The sequence below is a fragment of the Rhipicephalus microplus genome, chromosome 5 (genome assembly GCF_043290135.1).
Source record: "Rhipicephalus microplus isolate Deutch F79 chromosome 5, USDA_Rmic, whole genome shotgun sequence".
NCBI lineage: Eukaryota > Metazoa > Arthropoda > Arachnida > Ixodida > Ixodidae > Rhipicephalus > Rhipicephalus microplus.
Genome location: NC_134704.1, coordinates 160,104,167 through 160,124,184, shown reverse-complemented (window position 1 = coordinate 160,124,184; position 20,018 = coordinate 160,104,167). Strand labels below are relative to the sequence as shown.

General features: G+C 47.5%; 1 protein-coding gene and 1 long non-coding RNA gene across 2 annotated transcripts in view; one reads left to right on the top strand and one right to left on the bottom strand.

Moving 5' to 3' along the window:
• Positions 1-20,018, bottom strand: part of LOC119173666 (ornithine decarboxylase-like) — a 50,236-nt gene that overhangs the window by 16,282 nt on the left and 13,936 nt on the right. Inside the window, exons 3-5 of the mRNA XM_075894447.1 lie at positions 8,564-8,787; positions 1,985-2,145; positions 883-1,048 (exon numbers count right to left, since the gene is read on the bottom strand). Coding sequence (XP_075750562.1) covers positions 883-1,048; positions 1,985-2,145; positions 8,564-8,787 — 551 coding nt within the window. The remainder of the gene's footprint in view (positions 1-882; positions 1,049-1,984; positions 2,146-8,563; positions 8,788-20,018) is intronic.
• On the top strand, positions 990-19,460 carry LOC142817426 (uncharacterized). Its single transcript, XR_012895227.1, has 2 exons — positions 990-1,115; positions 19,292-19,460. It is a non-coding gene; the product is annotated as an uncharacterized LOC142817426 (long non-coding RNA).

Genomic DNA, 20,018 nt, shown 5'->3' with positions numbered 1-20,018 from the left:
TCTCTTTCCCCGTACTCCACGAACCACTAAGCTGTATTGTTCAAAATAAAATCCTTCCCACAGCTGTATAACCATTATGTAATCTTTGTATATAATTTTAATCACAATGTAATTGATTACATCTCGTGTGTATTAGGTGTATATAATTTCATTTATACGTAGGTAATAAACATCGTGTGTAATCGATCAACCCTATAACAGGGTAAGGAACCTTTGTATGCTGTGTGGGCGAATGTGTCCGGTTTTACCAATAAGCATTGCAGCTTCGCCCCACTGATCATCGTTCGCTTTTTTGTTGTTTCCCAATGCAGTTCCACATAGTTTCTTTTTTAGTGTGACCTACACTTCAATGAAGAAAATGGCGACGCTCTGGGGAGGAGGGGTACATTAACATAGGGCCAGCGAATTTAGTATTCCTTATGGCGGTAATTTTAAGATAAATTCCTGTTTTTTTTCTGTTGTCACCTTTTGCAGAGGTAATTCAGCTGGCTACACGCTGTTCGTAACACTTCCTTTTGTTTCAGAATATTGCCGCCAACGTCATCGTACTTCACGACGAAGTTGCTAAAGCTCATCGTAGCAACCGATATCAATCGCAACATTGCTTTGTGCACGCGATTCATGCGCACTTCCTTTTCCATAGCATGACGTACATTGGTGGGCGTGCCTTGGATAACTCAACGATATGTAGCTGGATGGCCCGGAACAAATTCAGTACATATAGCTGTCCGAAAAGGATTGCGTGGGTTTTGGGACGCTGTATGAAAAGTTGGGACAGTCCCGCAAGATGCGAGATGGTTGGTAACCCTCCTCGGTTCTCGTGAAAAACAGCAAGCATGAGTTGGGTGACACCAGCCGCTTGTTCGAAAATCAGCAACTTGCCTTTATGAAAAGTGGGTGACATCCCGGCTCCCTTGGAAAGCCGCCGCCGATGTCCAGCAATGTAATATCAAAACCCAAATCTCGGCCAACGTCGAAAGTTCGCCTCGCTGCTGCGATCGCTGACGCAAAAGCACTAGCATCCTCGTTGCCTCCTCCGACGTGAAAGCTGCCATTCCAAGGGTTAAAATTAGAAGTCATCTTGACCATGACACATAGGACTACTTCAACTAAAGGTACTACTCATTTACTTATTTGCGTTTTATTTAGCTCGCACTAGGAGTGCTGTATACGTATCGGACGAGTATCTGACTAGTGACGTCACTCGCAAACGTTAGCGCGCCTGAGAGAAGCCTACGTAGTGCACATGTCAGGTAAACAAAAAGAACAGTATATTGACGAATTTCATTGCAGACGAAAAGTGCACCTGTTATGTAAAGTTGGGTGAAAAGTAACAATAAACCCTAACATGATTTCCGAAAACACATGTAGGTTTCATGTGCAATAAGAATGCCACTTGAAAATACGCGCTTGTTCGTGCCTTTTCCTTTTGCCCTTCTGTAAAATGGGCGCTTTTTACATTCTGTAATGCATGATATTGCGAAGTCAGAGATTTTGCATGGGCGAAACTTAAAGGGTGCGATCAAAATTCTTGTCATAAATTTGTCATGTTACTAATAACTTCCGATACCCTACTACTGTAACTGAAAAAAAAAACAGTGCTTGTCGTTACAACGAATATTTACAGATTATACCCTTACATGCAGTCGACTCGAGTACTTCTCATTCCAACCCTTTGAATATTAGAATCATACAAATGACGTAAATGCGCACCGAACTATGTATGAAAGCCAGGTAAAAAATCGTGAGTTATGGGCGAGTATGTATATTGTAATTTTTGAACGCTCCATGTTTACTTGTTCATTGATTATTTTTGCCGTGTTCAACCGCAAATGCTATCACTGTCAATTTCAATATCAGTGAAGTATAACTCTCTGGTCTCCGTTCTGCTAGCCTTCACAAAATGCACGCTGGGCACGTAACTGCGCCACAAGGTTCAGTAGAAATCATAGTGCAGGTTTTAAACAGGAAGTGTTGTCCTCACCATATGCCCACAACTGCCATATTGAGGGCCTTGGCCAGATGGAGCAGCTCGACAGCCTGACCCTCAGAGCAGCCAAACTTGTCGCCCAGGCGAAACCAAGCATTCTTGTTTTCCACCTTTAATCTCAACACTAGGCGTGCGCTTGGGTAGTGCTCTTTTATCTGTTGGCCGAAAACGAACAAGCAACTTGTAATGACAAATTCTGCCAATTTAGGAAAGCACGCAAACCTAGTAAACGGCCTATTATTTACAAATACATGGACTTATCTCAACTTGTACTCAATGTTTCATGACCCTTCAACCCACCGGGGTTGTCTAGTGTGCTCGCCTGCTGGCCCGCAGGTCGCGGAATCGGTTCGCAGCGTGGCGCGACCGCATGTTCGAAGGAGCAGAAAATGCTCGAGGTCAGGTGCGCGTTGAGTAAATTTCCGGAGCCCTCTACAACGGCGTCTCTCAAAATCATACCATGGTTTTGGGACGTTCAACCCCAATAATTACTAATGAATCATGATTTTATTGTTGCGCTTAGGAGAACGAGACGAAGACGAAACGGAGACTACAAAGAAAATGTTTGCAAGACTCTCTGCCTCACCCTCGTGTCGCAATCTGAAGCACAAAAAAATCATGAACCACCAACAACCAGGCCATATCCTAGCTCTGCTCAAATCAATCCTCGGACTGCAGCCCGCACAACGTTAAACTTATGCTCCCGGACACTCGAGACAACACTGTTGCGTCTGTAGATGACTAAGCTCAAGTCACTGCCACTCAAGGAGTAAAGCGTATCAAGCTGTCCCATTGTTGCGTGATTTCGTCTGACTGAAAAAGGGCATAGTGGGGCATATCCAAGTAAGGTGCCTCAGACTGAGAGTGAAGAAGTGGACGTTGTCGGTGAGCTGCGTTGTGGCTGCGGACTGACAACTGTTAATTTCCACGTAACATTTTGGTGGAAGTGCTGGCTGCTCTTCTGACAACGGAGCTACGCAGTGGACGCCTCCTTAAGTCTGCTACCATGGCTCCGGGTGAGGATACGGCTTCGCCACCTACCTCAGCAACGACAGCAACCCGGTACGTCGCCCTAACGCAACCCCGTGATCCCGGTACCTTTACTGGAGAGGACAACGCGAATGTGGACAAGTGGCTTAGCATGTACGAGCGCATCAGCAAGCAATATGGCTGGGACCCAACCGTTATGCTTGCGAATGTCATTTTCTATCTTGACAAGACCTTTCGCATCTGGTTTGAGACCCACGAGCACGAAATCGCAAGCTGGGAAATGTTTAAACAACAGCTCCGCGACCTTTTTGAAAACCCGTTTGGTCCACAGCTTGATGTCCGAAAGCAATTGACTGTACGTACACAGACGTCCACTGAGCCCTACTTGACTTATATTCAAGACGTCTTAGCGTTGTGTCAAAGAGCCGATCCCAACATGACTGAGGCCGACAAGATTTCGCACGTTTTAAAAGGAATCGCCGACGATGCGTTCAGCCTGCTTGTATTTACCAACGTAACGACCATCGACGCCGTGATCAAAGAGTGCCACCGTCTCGGGCAGGTGAAGAGTCGACGGATTTTGCAGCAGTTTCAGCGCCTACCCAACACCACGGCAACGTCGTCTTGCGAAGCCACTCCTTGTCATCCGTCTACAACCGAAGACGTGACGCGCATCTCCGACGTGAACTCGAGGCCGCTTACCCGGCTGCCAACAAACCGACGTTGCCCGACGCCTCAACGCCAGCTGTCGCCTTGATCCAGGCTGTTGTCCGCCAGGAATTCGCTAACCTTGGCATCCTGTCCACTGCATCTACACTGGATAATACTGGTCCCTCAACATCTTCTGTGGACATGAGACGTCGCCATCCGTACTCTATTCGAACCAGGAACCCGTCTGAATGGCGAACAGCTGATGATAAGCCAATCTGCTTTCGCCGTGGTCGCGCAGGACACATCGCTCGTTACTGCCACAGCCAATGGCCATCTATGTCTTCTGGCTCGTACCCCGCTTACAGTAACTCATTCCGTCCACCAAACCACCGTTATCCGACCCGCACGGAGTCTACAGCATTTACTGCCCCTGAGGACTACGGCCACCTTGCCCCGTCGTCGCCACCGCCTCAAAGCCGCCCTTCTCGTTCAAACACGCGTCGCCGCTCTCGCTCGCCATCGTTCAACCGCCGCATGTTCCCGGAAAACTAAGCTGCGCAGCTTCTGGAGGTGAAGCTGCCCTGTCAACCTTACCCAAAAATCCTCTGTTGCCCTTACGTTTGAACCGAAACACCCTAGAAGTATATGCTGATGGCACACCTGTTGAAGCTTTGATAGATACGGGCGCTCACGTCTGTATTATGAGTTCGCGTTTTCGTCGTCGCATGAAGAAGGTCCTCACGCCCCCCTTGACCAGTGTCGTCCAAGTTGCAGATGGTGCAAAAGTCCCTGTCGTCGGTATGTGCACAGCTCAACTTACTGTAGCCGGTCATCAAGTGGTCGTCCTTTTTACCGTGCTTGCAACATGTCCCCACGACCTCATACTAGGCCTCGATTTGCTTGCCGCCAATTCTGCCCTGATTGATTGCTCCGCGGGTGTGCTCCGCCTTGAACTGCCACAAATGAGTGCCGCCCCGTACCAAACTACATGCCGATTACAATGCAGCGATTTTGTTCGCCTGCCCTCCAAAACTGGGACGTACGTCGATTTTCTGTGCTCACCAGCTGTGCCCGACGGTGACTATTACGCTACGCCTCTCACAGACGTACTACTTGCGCACAATGTTGCAGTGCCCTATACGGTGCTCAGCATCACAGATAACAAAACTTGTCTACCTCTTGTCAATTTCGGCTACATGAATCATGTGCTTCCACGAGGCATTTCTGTGGCCCACCTGTGTCCGTTGCTCGATTCAGAAATTGAAGTGCTTGCCTTAGACACACTTGTTTTACCGCAGCGCACATCACTCGCAACACATTCGGGCAGCCGTCAAATTGTAGACATGATCGCCACTGATCTTCCGCCTCCGCAAGTTGAAGCCCTACAACATCTTCTCGAGGCCTACTAGGATATTTTCGATTTTGGTGACCGACCTCTTGGGCAGACGTCCTTTGTCCAGCATCGCATACACACAGGTGATGCCAACCCTGTTCACTGCCGTCCCTACAGAGTGTCTGCTTTTGAGCGGAGCATAATTCAGAAGGAGGTGAACAAGATGCGAGTGAAGGACATTATTGAACCATCCTCCAGTCCCTGGCCATCCCCGGTGGTATTAGTTAAAAAGAAGGACGGGTCGTGGCAATTTTGTGTGGACTATCGCCACCATAACAACATCACCAAGAAAAACGCATACTCTCTGCCCCGCATTGATGACGCCCTTGATTGCCTCCATGGTACCGCTTACTTTTCTTCCATTAATCTTCGTTCTGGTTATTAGCAGATTGCCGTGGACCGCATGGACCGAGAGAAGACGGCTTTTGTAACACCCGATGGCCTCTACCAATTCAAAGTCATGCCTTTCGGCTTATGTAATGCCCCCGCCACCTTTGAACGAATGATGGACTCCCTGCTCCATGGATTCAAGTGGTCTACGTGTCTTTGTTATCTGGATGACGTGATTGTGTTTGCTCCCACTTTTGAAGCGCACCTTGAGAGACTGTCGAAAATTCTTGATGTATTCCGTCTCGCCGGCCTTCAGCTGAATTCATCAAAGTGCCGGTTTGGTCGCCGTCGCATTACAATACTTGGACATATTGTTGACGCTTACGGCGTACAGCCTGACCCAGAAAAAGTTCGAGCTGTGAAGGACTTTCCTGTGCCGAAAACCGCCAAAGATGTCCGCAGCTTTGTGGGGTTCTGCTCCTATTTTCGGCGGTTCATCAAGAACTTCGCGGAAATCGCTCGGCTCCTAACAGATTTACTCAAACCAGATGAGACGTTTACCTGGGGTCCCTCGCAAGCAGCATCATTTTCCGACATGACCACTTTGCTCACTTCTTCTCCTGTGCTGGCTCACTTCGACCCTACGGCACCGACCGAAGTGCGCACCGATGCCAGCGGTTACGGAATAGGCGCTGTGTTGGCTCAGCGACAACGTGCGCAGCATCGCGTGATAGCTTATGCCAGCAGGCTGCTGTCCACCTCGGAGCGTGATTATTCCATCACACAGCGCGAATGCCTAGCGCTGGCGTAGGCAGTCGCGAAATCTTGCCCTTACTTATACGGCCGACCATTTATACTTCTTACCGACCACCACGCTCTCTGCTGGCTCGCCTCCCTCAAAGATCCCACAGGTCGTCTCGCGCGCTGGGCACTCCGCCTCCAGGAGTATTCTTACACCGTAGTGTACAAATCAGGAAAACTGCACAAAGTTGTGGATTGTCTGTCACGCTACCCTGTGGCCGACTGTGATCCTACGAGCACTGATTCTGTGGGCTGCGTCCTTTCCATCTCCCAGCTGCTTCATCTCGGGGACGAGCAGCGTCGCAATCCGGGTATCAGCCACCTAATACAACAGGTCGAATCTTCACCGCAAGACGCTTCTGTTCGCAAGTTTACCTTAAAGGACCACACCTTATATCGGCGTAATTCATCGCCCAGTGGTCCCAACCTACTTCTGGTCATACCAAAGCACCTGCGTTCCACAGTCCTACGCGAGCTCCATGACGCGCCAACCGAGGGTCACCTTGGTGTCTCTCGCACATATGACCGTGTGCGCCGCCGCTTCTACTGGCCTGGCCTTTCACGCTCTGTACGTCGCTATGTCAGCGCTTTTGAAATTTGCCAGCGTCGCAAAAAGCCGTCGGGACTACCTTCCGGATATCTTCAGCCCATCGACATCCCATCGGAGCCATTCTTCCGTGTTGGTTTGGACCTTCTCGGTCCCTTCCCAACTTCCGCCTCCGGAAACAAGTGGGTCGCGGTGGCTACGGATTACGCGACCCGTTATGCAGTTACGCGAGCAATGCCAACAAGCTGCGCTACAGACGCCGCTGATTTTCTACTAGGCGATCTCATTTTAGTGCATGGAGCCCCTCGTCAACTGCTGACAGACCGAGGCCGTACGTTCCTTTCGAAAGTGGTTGACGATATCCTGCGTTCCTGCTGTACCCAACATAAGCTCACGACATCGTACCACCCCTCGACAAACGGGCTTACAGAACGTTTAAACCACGCCCTGACAGACATGCTATCGAAATACGTCTCGGCCGACCCTCGTGATTGGGACCTTGCACTACCCTACGTGACGTTCGCATACAATTTCTCCCGGCATGACACTGCCGGGTACTCGCCATTTTACCTTCTGTTTGGACGCGAACCAACATTGCCGTTGAATACCTTCCTGCCAGCCGCTGCGCAGTCTACTTCTGAATATGCACACGACGCTATTACCCGAGCTTACCACGCTCGTCAGCTTGCCCGCAGCAGTTTAATGGCGTCCCAAGACTCGCAGAAGCATCGTTACGACGAGCGGCATCGCGACGAACACTTTCCAACTGGTTCCCTCGTTCTTCTTTGGTCCCCTACACAACATGCAGGCCTTTCAGAAAAACTTCTCTCTCGTTTCACAGGCCCATACCGCGTGCTTAGACGAGTGACCGACACTACATATGAAATTGTCCCTGATAATCCATCAACCTCTTCCGCTCTGCTGTCAAGGGACATCGTCCACGTATCAAGGCTCAAGCGTTACCACACTGCTCCGGCTGTGGCCCCGTAAACTCGCCGGGTCGGCGCTTTTGCCGCTGGGGGTCGTGTTACGTGATTTCGTCTGACTGAAAGAGGGCATAGTGGGGCATACTTAAGTAAGGTGCCTCAGACTGAGAGTGAAAAAGTGGACGTTGTCGGGGAGCTGCGTTGTGGCTGCGGACTGACAACTGTTATTTTCCGCGTAACACTATACATGGCGAAGCCCTATATAATGCGGCGATAAACGGAAGCAGCCGTCCAACCTTCAACGTTCTCTTGGAAGCATTGAACCAACGGAGCGCGAGAGTTCCAATACCTTATAATTTGATTAATCAGGAAACTGTGACTAAGTAGGAATTTGTAGTCAAACCTTGACGTTCCAGAACCGCAATAGGAGTGTGGAACGCCGTAGTGGAAGACTCTGTAAGCTTCGGCCACCAGGGGTTGTCTTACGTGCACCTGAATCGAAATAAATTTGTCTCTTGCAATTTCGCCACCATTGAAAATGTGGCCGCCGTGGCCAGGATTCGGTCCCGCGACCTACGGACTAGCAGTTGAGCATCGTAAACACCTAACCATGCTGGCAGGTTCACAGCAAACTTCAGCACGAAGCAAATGCTGGTATTACAACGCCGTTTGAGCAGATGGCTTAGAACTCAATAATTGACATCTTTGTTATTCAAGCAATACTTACAAAGTGGAAGTGTTAAACTATATTATTTCAATACCTCGCAATAAAAATGCAGTACGTACACACCACCGGCACTCATGCGAAGCCGGCAAGTTGTCTTGCATTCTTGGTTTTGTATAATACGGCGGAGTAAGTCGTCCACGACATTTGCAGGTACCAGGCTCAACAAGCACAACAATTACTGTAGTACATTCAGTTTCACCATCTTTACCTTGTAAAGTTCATTGCGGCAGTCGAAGGTCATGAGATCGACTCCCTGCTTCCAGGCACGGCGAAGGTAGGTGACGTGCTTTTGCGGGTGAGCGTAGATGATGCGAGATGGGTCTACGCCAAGCGAGATCATGGTTTCGATTTCTGCGATGCTCGCGCAATCAAAGCCGATGCCAAGGCTCGCAAGCACTTCCAGAATGACTGGGTTATTGTTGCACTTGACAGCTGCGTGTATGAGGAGTTGGAGTTAGAAAAATTTTCACACCGAATCTTCAGCTAAAGAAAAGCATACAGGAATAAACAATTGTCGTAAGTTGGATCTTTTGAGTGGGGCAGAAAGAAACAGGGCTGAAGTGCCAAACCGAGTAAATTGTTAAGGTAGCGGCTGCGTGCTGCAGGCAATGATGAAAGTAAAGTTATTCGTTGAAAAGGTAATCGAGCAATGCACATGGAACGTGCTTTAACTTCGTCTTTAAGAGCGGAATTGATAACGCAGCCGGAAATCGTTCGCAACGCATTCTCGCTCGCTTTCTACGCTTCGCTTGTTGGTGCGCACCTACACAATGCCGCGAGAAAAGGAGAGAGAACACAACTAACCCGTAAGGCCGTGCACGGGAAATGGTCGGATCCCCTATCACAAGGATCCCCTGGCCTTTGCCAATACCACTTCTTGTTTGAGCAGCCGAGGCTGATTTTGTAAGGACAGCACTGCCATTCGTTGTTCCTGCGTGTTGTTAAATTTGTGATGTATTTTCAATGGGTATAGCGCCCACTACCGCTTGATCTGAGGCATATTTGGTGCCGCACCCCATCACGGACATATATTCCTGTATGCGGTCGCATGAAATTCCTGCAGTCTGTGTAAGTTGCTAGATGTATATGTGCAGAGTCTGCGTATCACCGTAGATTGAGAGTTGTTAGATTCTTATATGGTGCGGAATTTCTTATTGTATTATTCCTGTAATGGTGAAGAATTGAGACGCAATCATGTTTTGAGGGCAACGAGTCTTCCTCTAAAGTGTTCGTGGAGGTCAGTTTACTAGTGAAACCACGAGCCACCTCGTGCACAAATAGGTGTTAGTGCTTGGCACAACTAGTTGTCAGCGTTCATCTGTCTGTCTGTCTGTCTGTCTGTCGGTCTGTCTGTCTGTCTGTCTGTCTGTCTGTCTGTCTGTCTGTCTGTCTGTCTGTCTGTCACGTGTCTGTCCACCCGTTCATCCGTCCGTCCATTCATTTAGTGAACACTCTAAGTACCACCACTTCGCATCTTTTCATCATATATTCATCATATACAAGTACCGCCATCCAGCGGACAATTCCAGGACTGAATGAGAAGTGGCTACCTATTACTGCTACATACATCGAGGACGCACGACCAATGGCTTAATAAGCTTCACCCTAATACACTTCGCGAACAAATTTGACACAAAAGAGTGTCATACTCTAGCAGGAATCGGCTTGTATTGCTGTGTCATTATCCGCAGGAGTGGTACGCCAACTGCAGTTAGTCGCACGTTGATACAACTGCATTATTACTAGTTGACAATCAGGATAGACAAACTGCCACATAAAAAATAATGGTTAATCTTTATATATTGCACGAGAGTGAAACCTGTCTTCACCGAGGTAGTTCTACTTTTTGGGGGGCGAAGCTCTTAAAACCGTAGATCTGTCCCTTCTAGCTCATACGTGACCGCCTAGTTCGATGACTCACTCGGCACGTGTGGATACATGGATGAACGAATGAGCGGACGGACAGACAGACAGACGGGCCAACGGATCGACACATGGATAGATGGATGGATGTACAGATGATCCACGGTTTACCGATAAAGCTATCAAAAGCTTCGCTTGACTCGTCATCATTCACTCCGTGGATTTGCCGTGATTTTAGTTTTTAGGTCACGAGTGAAAGCTTGTATGATGTCTGTGAATGTTTGATTGATATTTAACCCTTTGATATGAACGCATCTACTTTATTGCATGGTCGCATGTCTTCATCCTGACAACTAAAGTTCATGACTATGGTAAAACTTCTGCAGGTATGTCTGGCCTGTTTGAGTGACTCTGAGTGGATCGATTTCGTATGTGCCTGTGTGTGTCCGTGTTTTGTTCTTACTTTCTTCTCTCTCCCTCTCTTTCAACTTCCTGTTCCCCAACCTCAGTGAAGGGTAGCATACCAGATGCTAGCATCTGGTTAACCTCCTTCCCTTGCTAATTTTTCTTTTTGCTCTCTCTCTCTCTCTTTGTGGTACTCTAAGTAATTATTAAAAGCCCAGACATGGTATGTAATGGTGACTTCCGCACACAGATGGCGTCGGTGGTATACGACAGGCACTCATGAAGAGCCTTGTCGTTTTAGAAGAGCAGTGGCGAGGTATTGAATTCTCTACAAATTGGGTAACCTACACACAAGAATTTCAGAATGTGCTCATTCATGCAGTGCCACGCTGGACTTCAGGCAGGCGAGTGGTAGTGCTCGTTGCCTGAGCCATGGACGCACAAAGTCGTCGTACTTCCTGGTGGCGTGTCTTTATCTGCACCAAAACTCACCGCGCGACATTCGCTCGTCTACGTCGGTATCTTCTATAATGCTTAATGCTGAGGTTTTCCCAGTCATCGCCATCACGTTCAAAGCAGTAGATGACTGAGAAACATACCTGGTGCAGGTGGAAGCTTCACTATGCTTGCCTCTCGGAAGTACGTGCTGACATGACGCAAAAAACAGGGCGCATATCTGTGCAGACGTGGAATCGAATCACTCTTCCAACGATAGCCTCGGTGGGAAATGGGGAGAGGGGAAGGTGAAAAATTAAAACACTGCGCTGTGCAACAAAAACATGAACCAGAAGAGAACAAGAAGTGGAGCGTTCTTTTCTCGTGCATTTTTTTGCGCGGCGCTTTGTTTATTGATGTACGACTCACTTGCCTAGCAAAAGGCAGTACCGATGATTTTTATTGGCGCTTAATGGAAGCGGAAATCTGGGAGACAGCCTCCGCTGCCCTGAAGATATACCGAAATGTTTCCTGTAAGAGCTCATTTGTATCATAGTGCTGTACTTCATTTATCTGCTCCTAGATGGTAGCACCACCCTTGCAAACCAAGAGACGTTGAGGGAGATATCAACGTTGAGGGAGTGTCAGCCTTTAAGCACGTGTGATGGTAGCGCAGAGGGTGAAGCGCCGGGCACCTATTGTCGCGGACAGGTGAATCGTTTTAACCAAATCGGCAAAACTTATTTTGTTTTCTGGGTTTCACCTATGTATTTACACGACCAATATACGTCAAAAATATTTCATCACTGTGTTACCCAGTTGGAAAAAACATTTGGAACCAATTAGAAATATGAATGGGTCCAAATGGTAATAGCGATTTCCCATTGCATCAATCGTATTCCCAACCAGACCATTTGAAATTTCCAAATGGTTCAATATCATGTGCTCAATTCCAATTGGGCCGAATGGGCCCACTAACTGGACCATTTGATCCAATTGAAAATACCAATACAAATACAAATACAATATACCAATATATAACAAAATACCAATACAATACAAATACAAATTCATTCAAACAATTGGAAGCTCTCAATTGGAAGCTCACTTGCAATAGAAAATAAAATACCCAACTGAACTATTTGGTTCAATAGAAACTGCGAAATGGAAACAATCGTTTTCAATTAGGCCAGGCATTTTAAATACAAGTTTGCGCCTACAAATAATTAACAGAGTTAAGTAATCAAGAACTTCGACTTCATTCACTTTCGACTTGCGTAAACAGCTATATATGGCTACGTAGCTATCGCGTGAAGGGTGAAGCATTCTTTAGAAGACGACGGAGAGGACTGGTTTGCTCGCTCTGTGTGCCGCGCTCCGATTTTATCGGTTTACATACACTGGCAAATAGTCACATCCCGCCTTATTTTACGTAAAATATTTGTGGTGGAGATGCTGGTCCTTCCCTGTACCCATCACGAAGCTCCGCAACGGCTACATCATCACGGGCTTATCATGTCACAGGTTCAAGGTACATCGTCTTCACCACCCGCTTCTTCTGTGACGTCTACCTACGTTGTCCTACCTCCTGGTGGTGATCTAGGCGTATTTTCCGGACACGATGGCCTTGACGTTGACAAGTGGCTCAACGTGTGTGAACGGATCAGCGCCAGCTTGATGTGGGACCCGACACTCATGCTTGCCAACGTGCTTTTTTACCTTGATGGCCCTCCGTGGGTGTGGTTCAAGGCGCACGAAGCCGACATTGCCAGCTGGGACACTTCCAAGGAGAAGATCCGTGACCTTTTTATGAACACCGCTGCACGATAGATAACTCCGCGACACCAGTTGGAAACTCGGGCTCAGACGTCTACCGCGTCCTACGTCGCGTATATTCACGACGTCATCGCCCTTTGCCGCCAGGTAATGAACATATGCCCGAGCCTGAGAACGTATCGAATGTGCTCAAAGGCATCGCCGACGATGCATTCAACCTGCTTGTGTACACTAACGTCACCGCCATCGATGAAATCATGAAAGAGTGCCGGCGGTTCGAACACGCCAAGAGCCGTCGTATCACGCAGATATTCACACGACTGCCCAACACGGCCACAACTTCATCGTGTGAAGCTGCTCGCCAACCACCCACTTATGACCACGTAACCCGAATTGTTTGTCGGGAGCTTGAAGCTGTCTACCAAGAACACATTCAACACCCGGTTTTTACAACCCAAGCCAGTGACCCATCACACCCATCAATAGCCTTAATTCAAGCTGTGGTAAGGCAGGAGTGCGCTAATCTCGGTCTTCCGTCAGCGTGTCCCGTGACTCACTTTGAAGTACACCCATACCCCTCAGGTAACGCTCGCCGATCTCCTCCATCCCTTTCAGAACCCTACGCAATGGCGAACCCCTGACGACCAGCCTATCTGCTTTTCCTGTCATTAACCTGGACACATTTCTCGTTATTGCCGTCGCCGCTGGTCCAACCTACCACGTCAGAGCTACCCTACTTATATGCGCCCTACCACTTCTGGACATCCAGCCGCTACACTGTCAACCTTTCAGTCGCCGCCTCCTCACAAGCCTCTCCCCACTGACGCCCCTTCTTCCGGTAGCCGCTACTCCCGCTCCCCGTCGCCGCTACGCCGCCAGTCCCACTCTCCGCCGTCTCGGCGATTTTCTCGCCGAGCTTCTCTGGACGATCGCAGCAGGAAAACTAGACATTGCAGCTTATGGAGGTGAAGCTGCAATATCAACGACGCCCGGAAACCCTCTACTGACGCTGCCCACACACCACAGCCTCATTAAAGTAAAAGTCGACAATGTTCCTGTTACTGCCCTTGTTAACACAGGTGCCCACCAATCTATTATGTCCGCACATCTACGGCGATATTTGCAGAAGATTATGACGCCCTCTGCGACTCAAGCCATACGTGTTGCCGATGGCACCCTGTGTAATTCGCAGGAATGTGCACTGCTCGTGTAAACATTGCTGGTCGTCACAACGTAGTCCTATGTGCCATTCTGGAACGTTGCTTTATGACCTCATACTAGGCCTTGATTTCCTCTCGGCACACTCGGCTTTAAATGACTGTTCTTCTGGCACGCACAGCCTGGACCTTCTCCTGCTCTCTGACGCCTGTGAAAAGCCCGTCAGCCACTAGGGCCAGCCATATTCGTTCGTTTGCCGCCTTGAGCTGTGACATACGTCTGTCTGTCATCCACCCCTCCAGTTCCCGACGTGGACTACATCGTCACACCAATAACAGACGCACAACTAACGCGCAATGTTACAGTGCCGCATACCATCGCCACCATAGCGGATGTAATAAAAAATATTCTTTATCGAGGCCAAGGTTCGTCAACGCTTGTTTTGCGTGTCGTGCGAGGAGAAACGAACTTTGACAAAACGCGGTAACAACACACACGACGTTTGTGACAGAGCACGAAAGAAAAACATAGAACACAGAACCAGAAAAACCGTGAAGCCGAATAAGTAACAAAACTGTCTGATCGAATGATAAAACTACAGAACACGAGTTCAAGGCGGAAAGTTCCAAAACCTCACGATGAGATAGGGGGCCCGACGAACGCCGAGGTGCAGGGCAGCAGGCGCTGACAGTCGATCGGAAGCGGGTTGCGCCTCAATGTGCGACGCTGTGGTGACGATGACGCTTGGCGGAGTGGGGGCGTGGGTGCGACTACTGAGCAGTCAACCCGCATCGGAGATGCGATGCTCTATGCGTGTAATGAGCCAGCCCGTTCAGCGAACAGCTTGCGTCGAGACGCGATGCTCGGCGCAACCGTGACCATTAGCCAGGCCACGTTCATCGCTGTGCTGAACGGCTGACCGTGGAGACGCCTCGCCGAGATCCGCGATGCCCTCGGCAAGGAAGAAAACAGCAGGCCAGGCCACGCCCAGAGATGCAGTACTCGTGCCGGCAATGCCGCCCCAGCTGGTAGTTGGACGGCAGTAGCGTGGACAGCCGCATTCCCTGGCCGGAACCTGGATTGCCTGCGTCCGACGCTTTGGCCCGCTGTCTCCCGTCTGCCGCTGCTTCGGCTCATCCCCAGCCACAAAGCTAACCGCCACGTAATGGTCACACGTGGCCCAATCGTGGTACGGCACCTCTATGGGCCACCACAGGTCATCAGCTGATTGGCTGACCTCACGCGCACAGTTGGCTCAAAATCCCACGCGCCTTGCCCCGCACTTCCATCGTTGTTATCGTTTTCTTCACTCATCACAGTGGACAACTGTATGTTTCTTTTGATCCTAAATTTCGGCCTTATTCCTCAAGTGTTGCCCTACCAGATGTCGTTTACTCAACTCACTGCGATAAGAGATGATGACATAAACGTTGTCGCTGTATCTGTTCCGGATGAAGCCGAAGTCTTACGATTACCCGCATCTGCCGAAGCCATCTTTCGAAATATGATTGGACCAGACCTTTCGCCTGATCAGGCTGACGCTCTCTGCCGCGTTTTGGCCTCCTAGGGTGAAAGTTTTTATATCTTTGATGATACCTTGGGCCAGACTAATATTGTCAAGCACCGAATCAACACCGGTGATTCTTCGCCCATCTACCGTCGGCCTTGCCGCGTGTCCGCATCAGAACGAACAGTCATTCAGAAGGAAGTAGACAACATGCTATCGAAAGACATCATCAAACCATCGTCAAGCCCTTGGGCCTCCCCAGTGGTCTTGGTAAGGAAGAAAGACGGCTCCTGGTGTTTCTGTATTGATTATCGGCCCCTCAACAAGATAACCAAAAAAGACGTGTGTCTTCTTCCACGTATTGACGACGCACTCGATTGTCTTCTAGGCGCCACCTTTTTTTCATCTCTCGACATCCGATCTGGCTACAGGCAAATTGCTGTGGACGAATTGGACCGTGAGGAAATTGCGTTCGTTACCCCAGACGGCTTTTAGCAATTCAGGGTCATGTCATTTGGTCTCTGCAACGCGCCAGCAACCTTCGAGGGAATCATGGACACGCTGCTTCTAGGATTTAAATGGGCGATTTGCTTGTGTTACTTAGATGACGTGATAATCTTCTCACCCACCTTCGCCACACACCTTGAACGTCTTTCGACCATTCTATCGACATTCCGACATGCCGGCCTCTAGATGAATTCATCGATGTGCCACTTTGGTCTTCGTCAAATTACTGTGTTGAGCCACCTTGTTGACGCTTCCGGAGTACGGCCAGACCCGACAAAAATACGCGCAGTAACAATTTTTCTCGTTCCGCGCTTTATCCATGATGTTCGCAGTTTCGTGAGCCTACGCTCTTACTTTCGCCGATTCGTGAAAGACTTTGTGGCACTCGCACGCCCACTCACAGACCTTCTTAAACACAACGTCCCGTTTTGTTGAGGTCCTCTTCAAGCTAACACTTTCTCTCGACTAATCAGCGTTCTAAGGACACCACCGATACTTGCACATTTCGACCCAGATGCTCCTACATAAGTGCACACAGACGCTAGCGGTCATAGCATCGGCGCAGTTTTGGCCGAAACTCAGCGGGGCACTGATCGTGTAATTGCACACGCAAGTCGTCTCCTTTCAAAGTCTGAGCGTAACTACTCTATAACAGAACGAGAATGAGTTGCCCTTGTCTGGGCGGTTTCGAAATTTTGTCCTTACTTGTATGGCCACCTATTCCTTGTCATCACAGATTATCGTGCCCTCTGTTGGCTTTCTTCACTGAAGGACCTTTCTGGACGACTTGGTCGTTGGGCGTTGCGTCTTCAGAAGTACTCCTACTCAGTTGCCTGCAAGTTCATCCGCCTCCATCTGGACGCCGATTGCTTGTCCCGCTACCCTGTTGAACAACCAGATGAATATGTCGGCGAGCCTGGCCTCTGCAGCGTCATGGTCATGTCTAGGTTTCGTCAGATTGGTGACGAACAGCATCACGATCGTTCCTTGCGGTCATTCATTGGCCGTCTGGATTCTGACCCTAACGACGTGTCAGTCCGCATGTTCGTTCTCCTAAATGGCACGCTGTACCGTCGTAGCATCCAGCCAGATGGCCCTGAGCTACTTCTAGTCGTGCCTAACCATCTCCGTTTAGTGGTCCTGGATGAGCTTCACGACGAATGAAGTGCCGGCCACTTAGGCGTATCTTGGGCGTATCGTTGGCAGGATCCTGCCCTCGGCAAGTTATCTTTTCACCCACTTATCTTCATATTTACATTACAATTTGGTCTAATATCTTTCCCTATACTTTTCTTGGCATCAATGTCTGTTAGATCTCGTTATTATTGTGTAAAAACACGGAAAAACGAGCCCTTAGGTATACACTTCTTTTCTTATATATATATATATATATATATATATATATATATATATATATATATATAAATATATATATATATATATATATATATATATATATATATATATATATATATATATATATATATATATATATATATGTGCGATTGTCATGCGAGGCACTGTAGGGGAAATGAATTTTGATGGTGTGAGAATAGATACCCATTTTACAGAACGGATTGCAAAAAAATATGGCTAGGTGAAAGCGAACTTTAATTCGACGTTTCCGCATACTTGGCATACTTGTGCACAAATTACACGAGATCTATTTGCCATATTGAGCCGTTGCGCCAGTACCTAATGTTTAAAGCATAATGGTAAAATACTTTCATGTGCAAAGGGTTTTTTTTTTTCAATAGGCACTCGTTATCTGCCACGATCGGAGTGCAGTGACTTCGCGCTGTCGCCACGAACACCGCAGTGCCGGAATTTTCGTGGACAACAGGTTTAGCCATATCTTAGTACGTAGCACTAGTCTCGTATCTTTATTTATGAAATACGATACAAATGAAAAATAATACGGTATTTCATAAAGTGAATATACATTAAAAGTTAGCCCCATTTTCATTTACAAGTAACAACGTTGCAGGTGATGGTCCAACAATATTATTACGCCGTAGTTTTGGCAGTTTCGTAGCGTGGCTAGTCATGGATGTTTCGTGTTTGCGTGTGGGTATGGGGCGTGCGGCATGCTCTATCGTGCGAGAACCTTGGTGACATTAAGATGTGACATTTATTGTTGGTCGCTTTTATTTATGGAAAGTGTCACTAGTCAAGACGAGCATGTTCGAGCAGTTGTTTGGTGCTTTGTTCGTTGTGCAATGCAGTGATCACTTCATCAGCGTTAATCGAGGGTCGTCGTGGTTTTCTCAGCTCGATATTTGCATGTAAGAATTTCACTTACACATTTCCAGTACATGCAAACGTTGGTCCCGACGATAGTTATAGCGCTAGAACAAAACGACGACACAGAGAAAAGGACACGAAAGACAAGTGTCGTTTTGTTCTCGCGCTATAACTATCGTCATGCCATACCAACTAGCCCAAGCTGCCACACTTCTAAGTTGGTCTCGAGTATTTTTGTTTTTTATAATAAGCATTGTGTCATTGCATACCTTTCTGCACTGTGCAATGAAATGCGCGACACGCGCTCATGCTTGTTAGTGTAAGCATCCTTTGTGTCATGCTTGAGGCTTATGCAAGTATCTTTGCAGCAAGCGCTCAAATGTATGTGCAAGCGAATTTATTTGACATCTAGTCAGTGAAGTATTGAGTGAAAAATAATCGGTTGCCTTCATTGTCGCATTTCACCTACATGGAAATGCGATCGCTGCACACAATGTCAACCCCCCCCTCTTTTTTTTGAGTCAGTTTGTCAAGCCCAGTAAGTTATGAGTCACCGCAACGGGGAGCCATCATCGTTACATATTTTTTCTACAGCATTATCTCGGCGACTGCATGTCAGACAGGGCTAAGGGTAATTTTAACGTTGTACTGCTAAACACGAATTGGTTAATGCCACTGGTTATTTGGTAAAGCTATACGTTTGCTGTAATTGCGTACGTTTGATGATTCGTTGCTTATTCATTTGATGATTCATTTGATGAGCCCATTTGTTTGATGATTCAGTGGTGGCTGTGGGCTTTTTTCAAGCTGTCTCTTTTGAAGAGCAGCTTTTACCTGCAGCTGTCTTTCATCAAACTATTAATGAAAAATAAACATTAATAATAATATTAATAATATTATTATTATTATTATTATTATTATTATTATTATTATTATTATTATTATTATTATTATTATTATTATTATTATTATTATTATTATTATTATTATTATTATTATTATTATTATTATTATTATTATTATTATCTTAATTTCTTTCAGGTGGTGTACAAGGATACGTGCAAGCACATTGCTCATTACAACAACGCCTACTGCAAGTGCCCAAATGAATTTTCGAGTTTCACCACCTAAACCGTGTGACGTTTGCTGGATCAGCCGGTCCTGGACCTATAAAAAAAACTAATTAAATGACGTGCAATATACAAGCGTAGATTCGTGCAAGTTCTGGACAGTTTTAGGATCGATCTTGGCTGGACATGCTTCATTACTAAAGAATCAAGGTTGAGCAATTTTACAGACAAATGTGTTAACTGCGTCGTTTGAACCATTTGGCATAAAATCAATTGGTCCAATTCTTTATGTACTGAACAAACCATTTGACTCAATTGGAATATAACCAATTGGTCCAATAGAAATACAATGAATCAGCCCAATTGGTTATACACTACTGAACCATTTACCCAACTGGCATACAACCAATTGGCCCAACTGGTCCAAATGGCCCAATGGTGTACTAATTCCCGAATAGTACCAATGGAAACCAAGTGAAAATTTTCCGATTGATCCAATTGTTTTTTAACTGGGCATGCACGCGTAGCTCATATGTGATACAATAGAAAGAGCTCGGATAAGAGACAGGATGACTTGCACTTATTTTGGTTGTTGACGAAAAGCACGTAGAAGTGGCGAAAGCAGCAGCGTTTTCGGTGAGCAAAAGTGACCAATCGAACATGTGCAGCATGGAATTTCCTTCTCGCTTATAACTTTT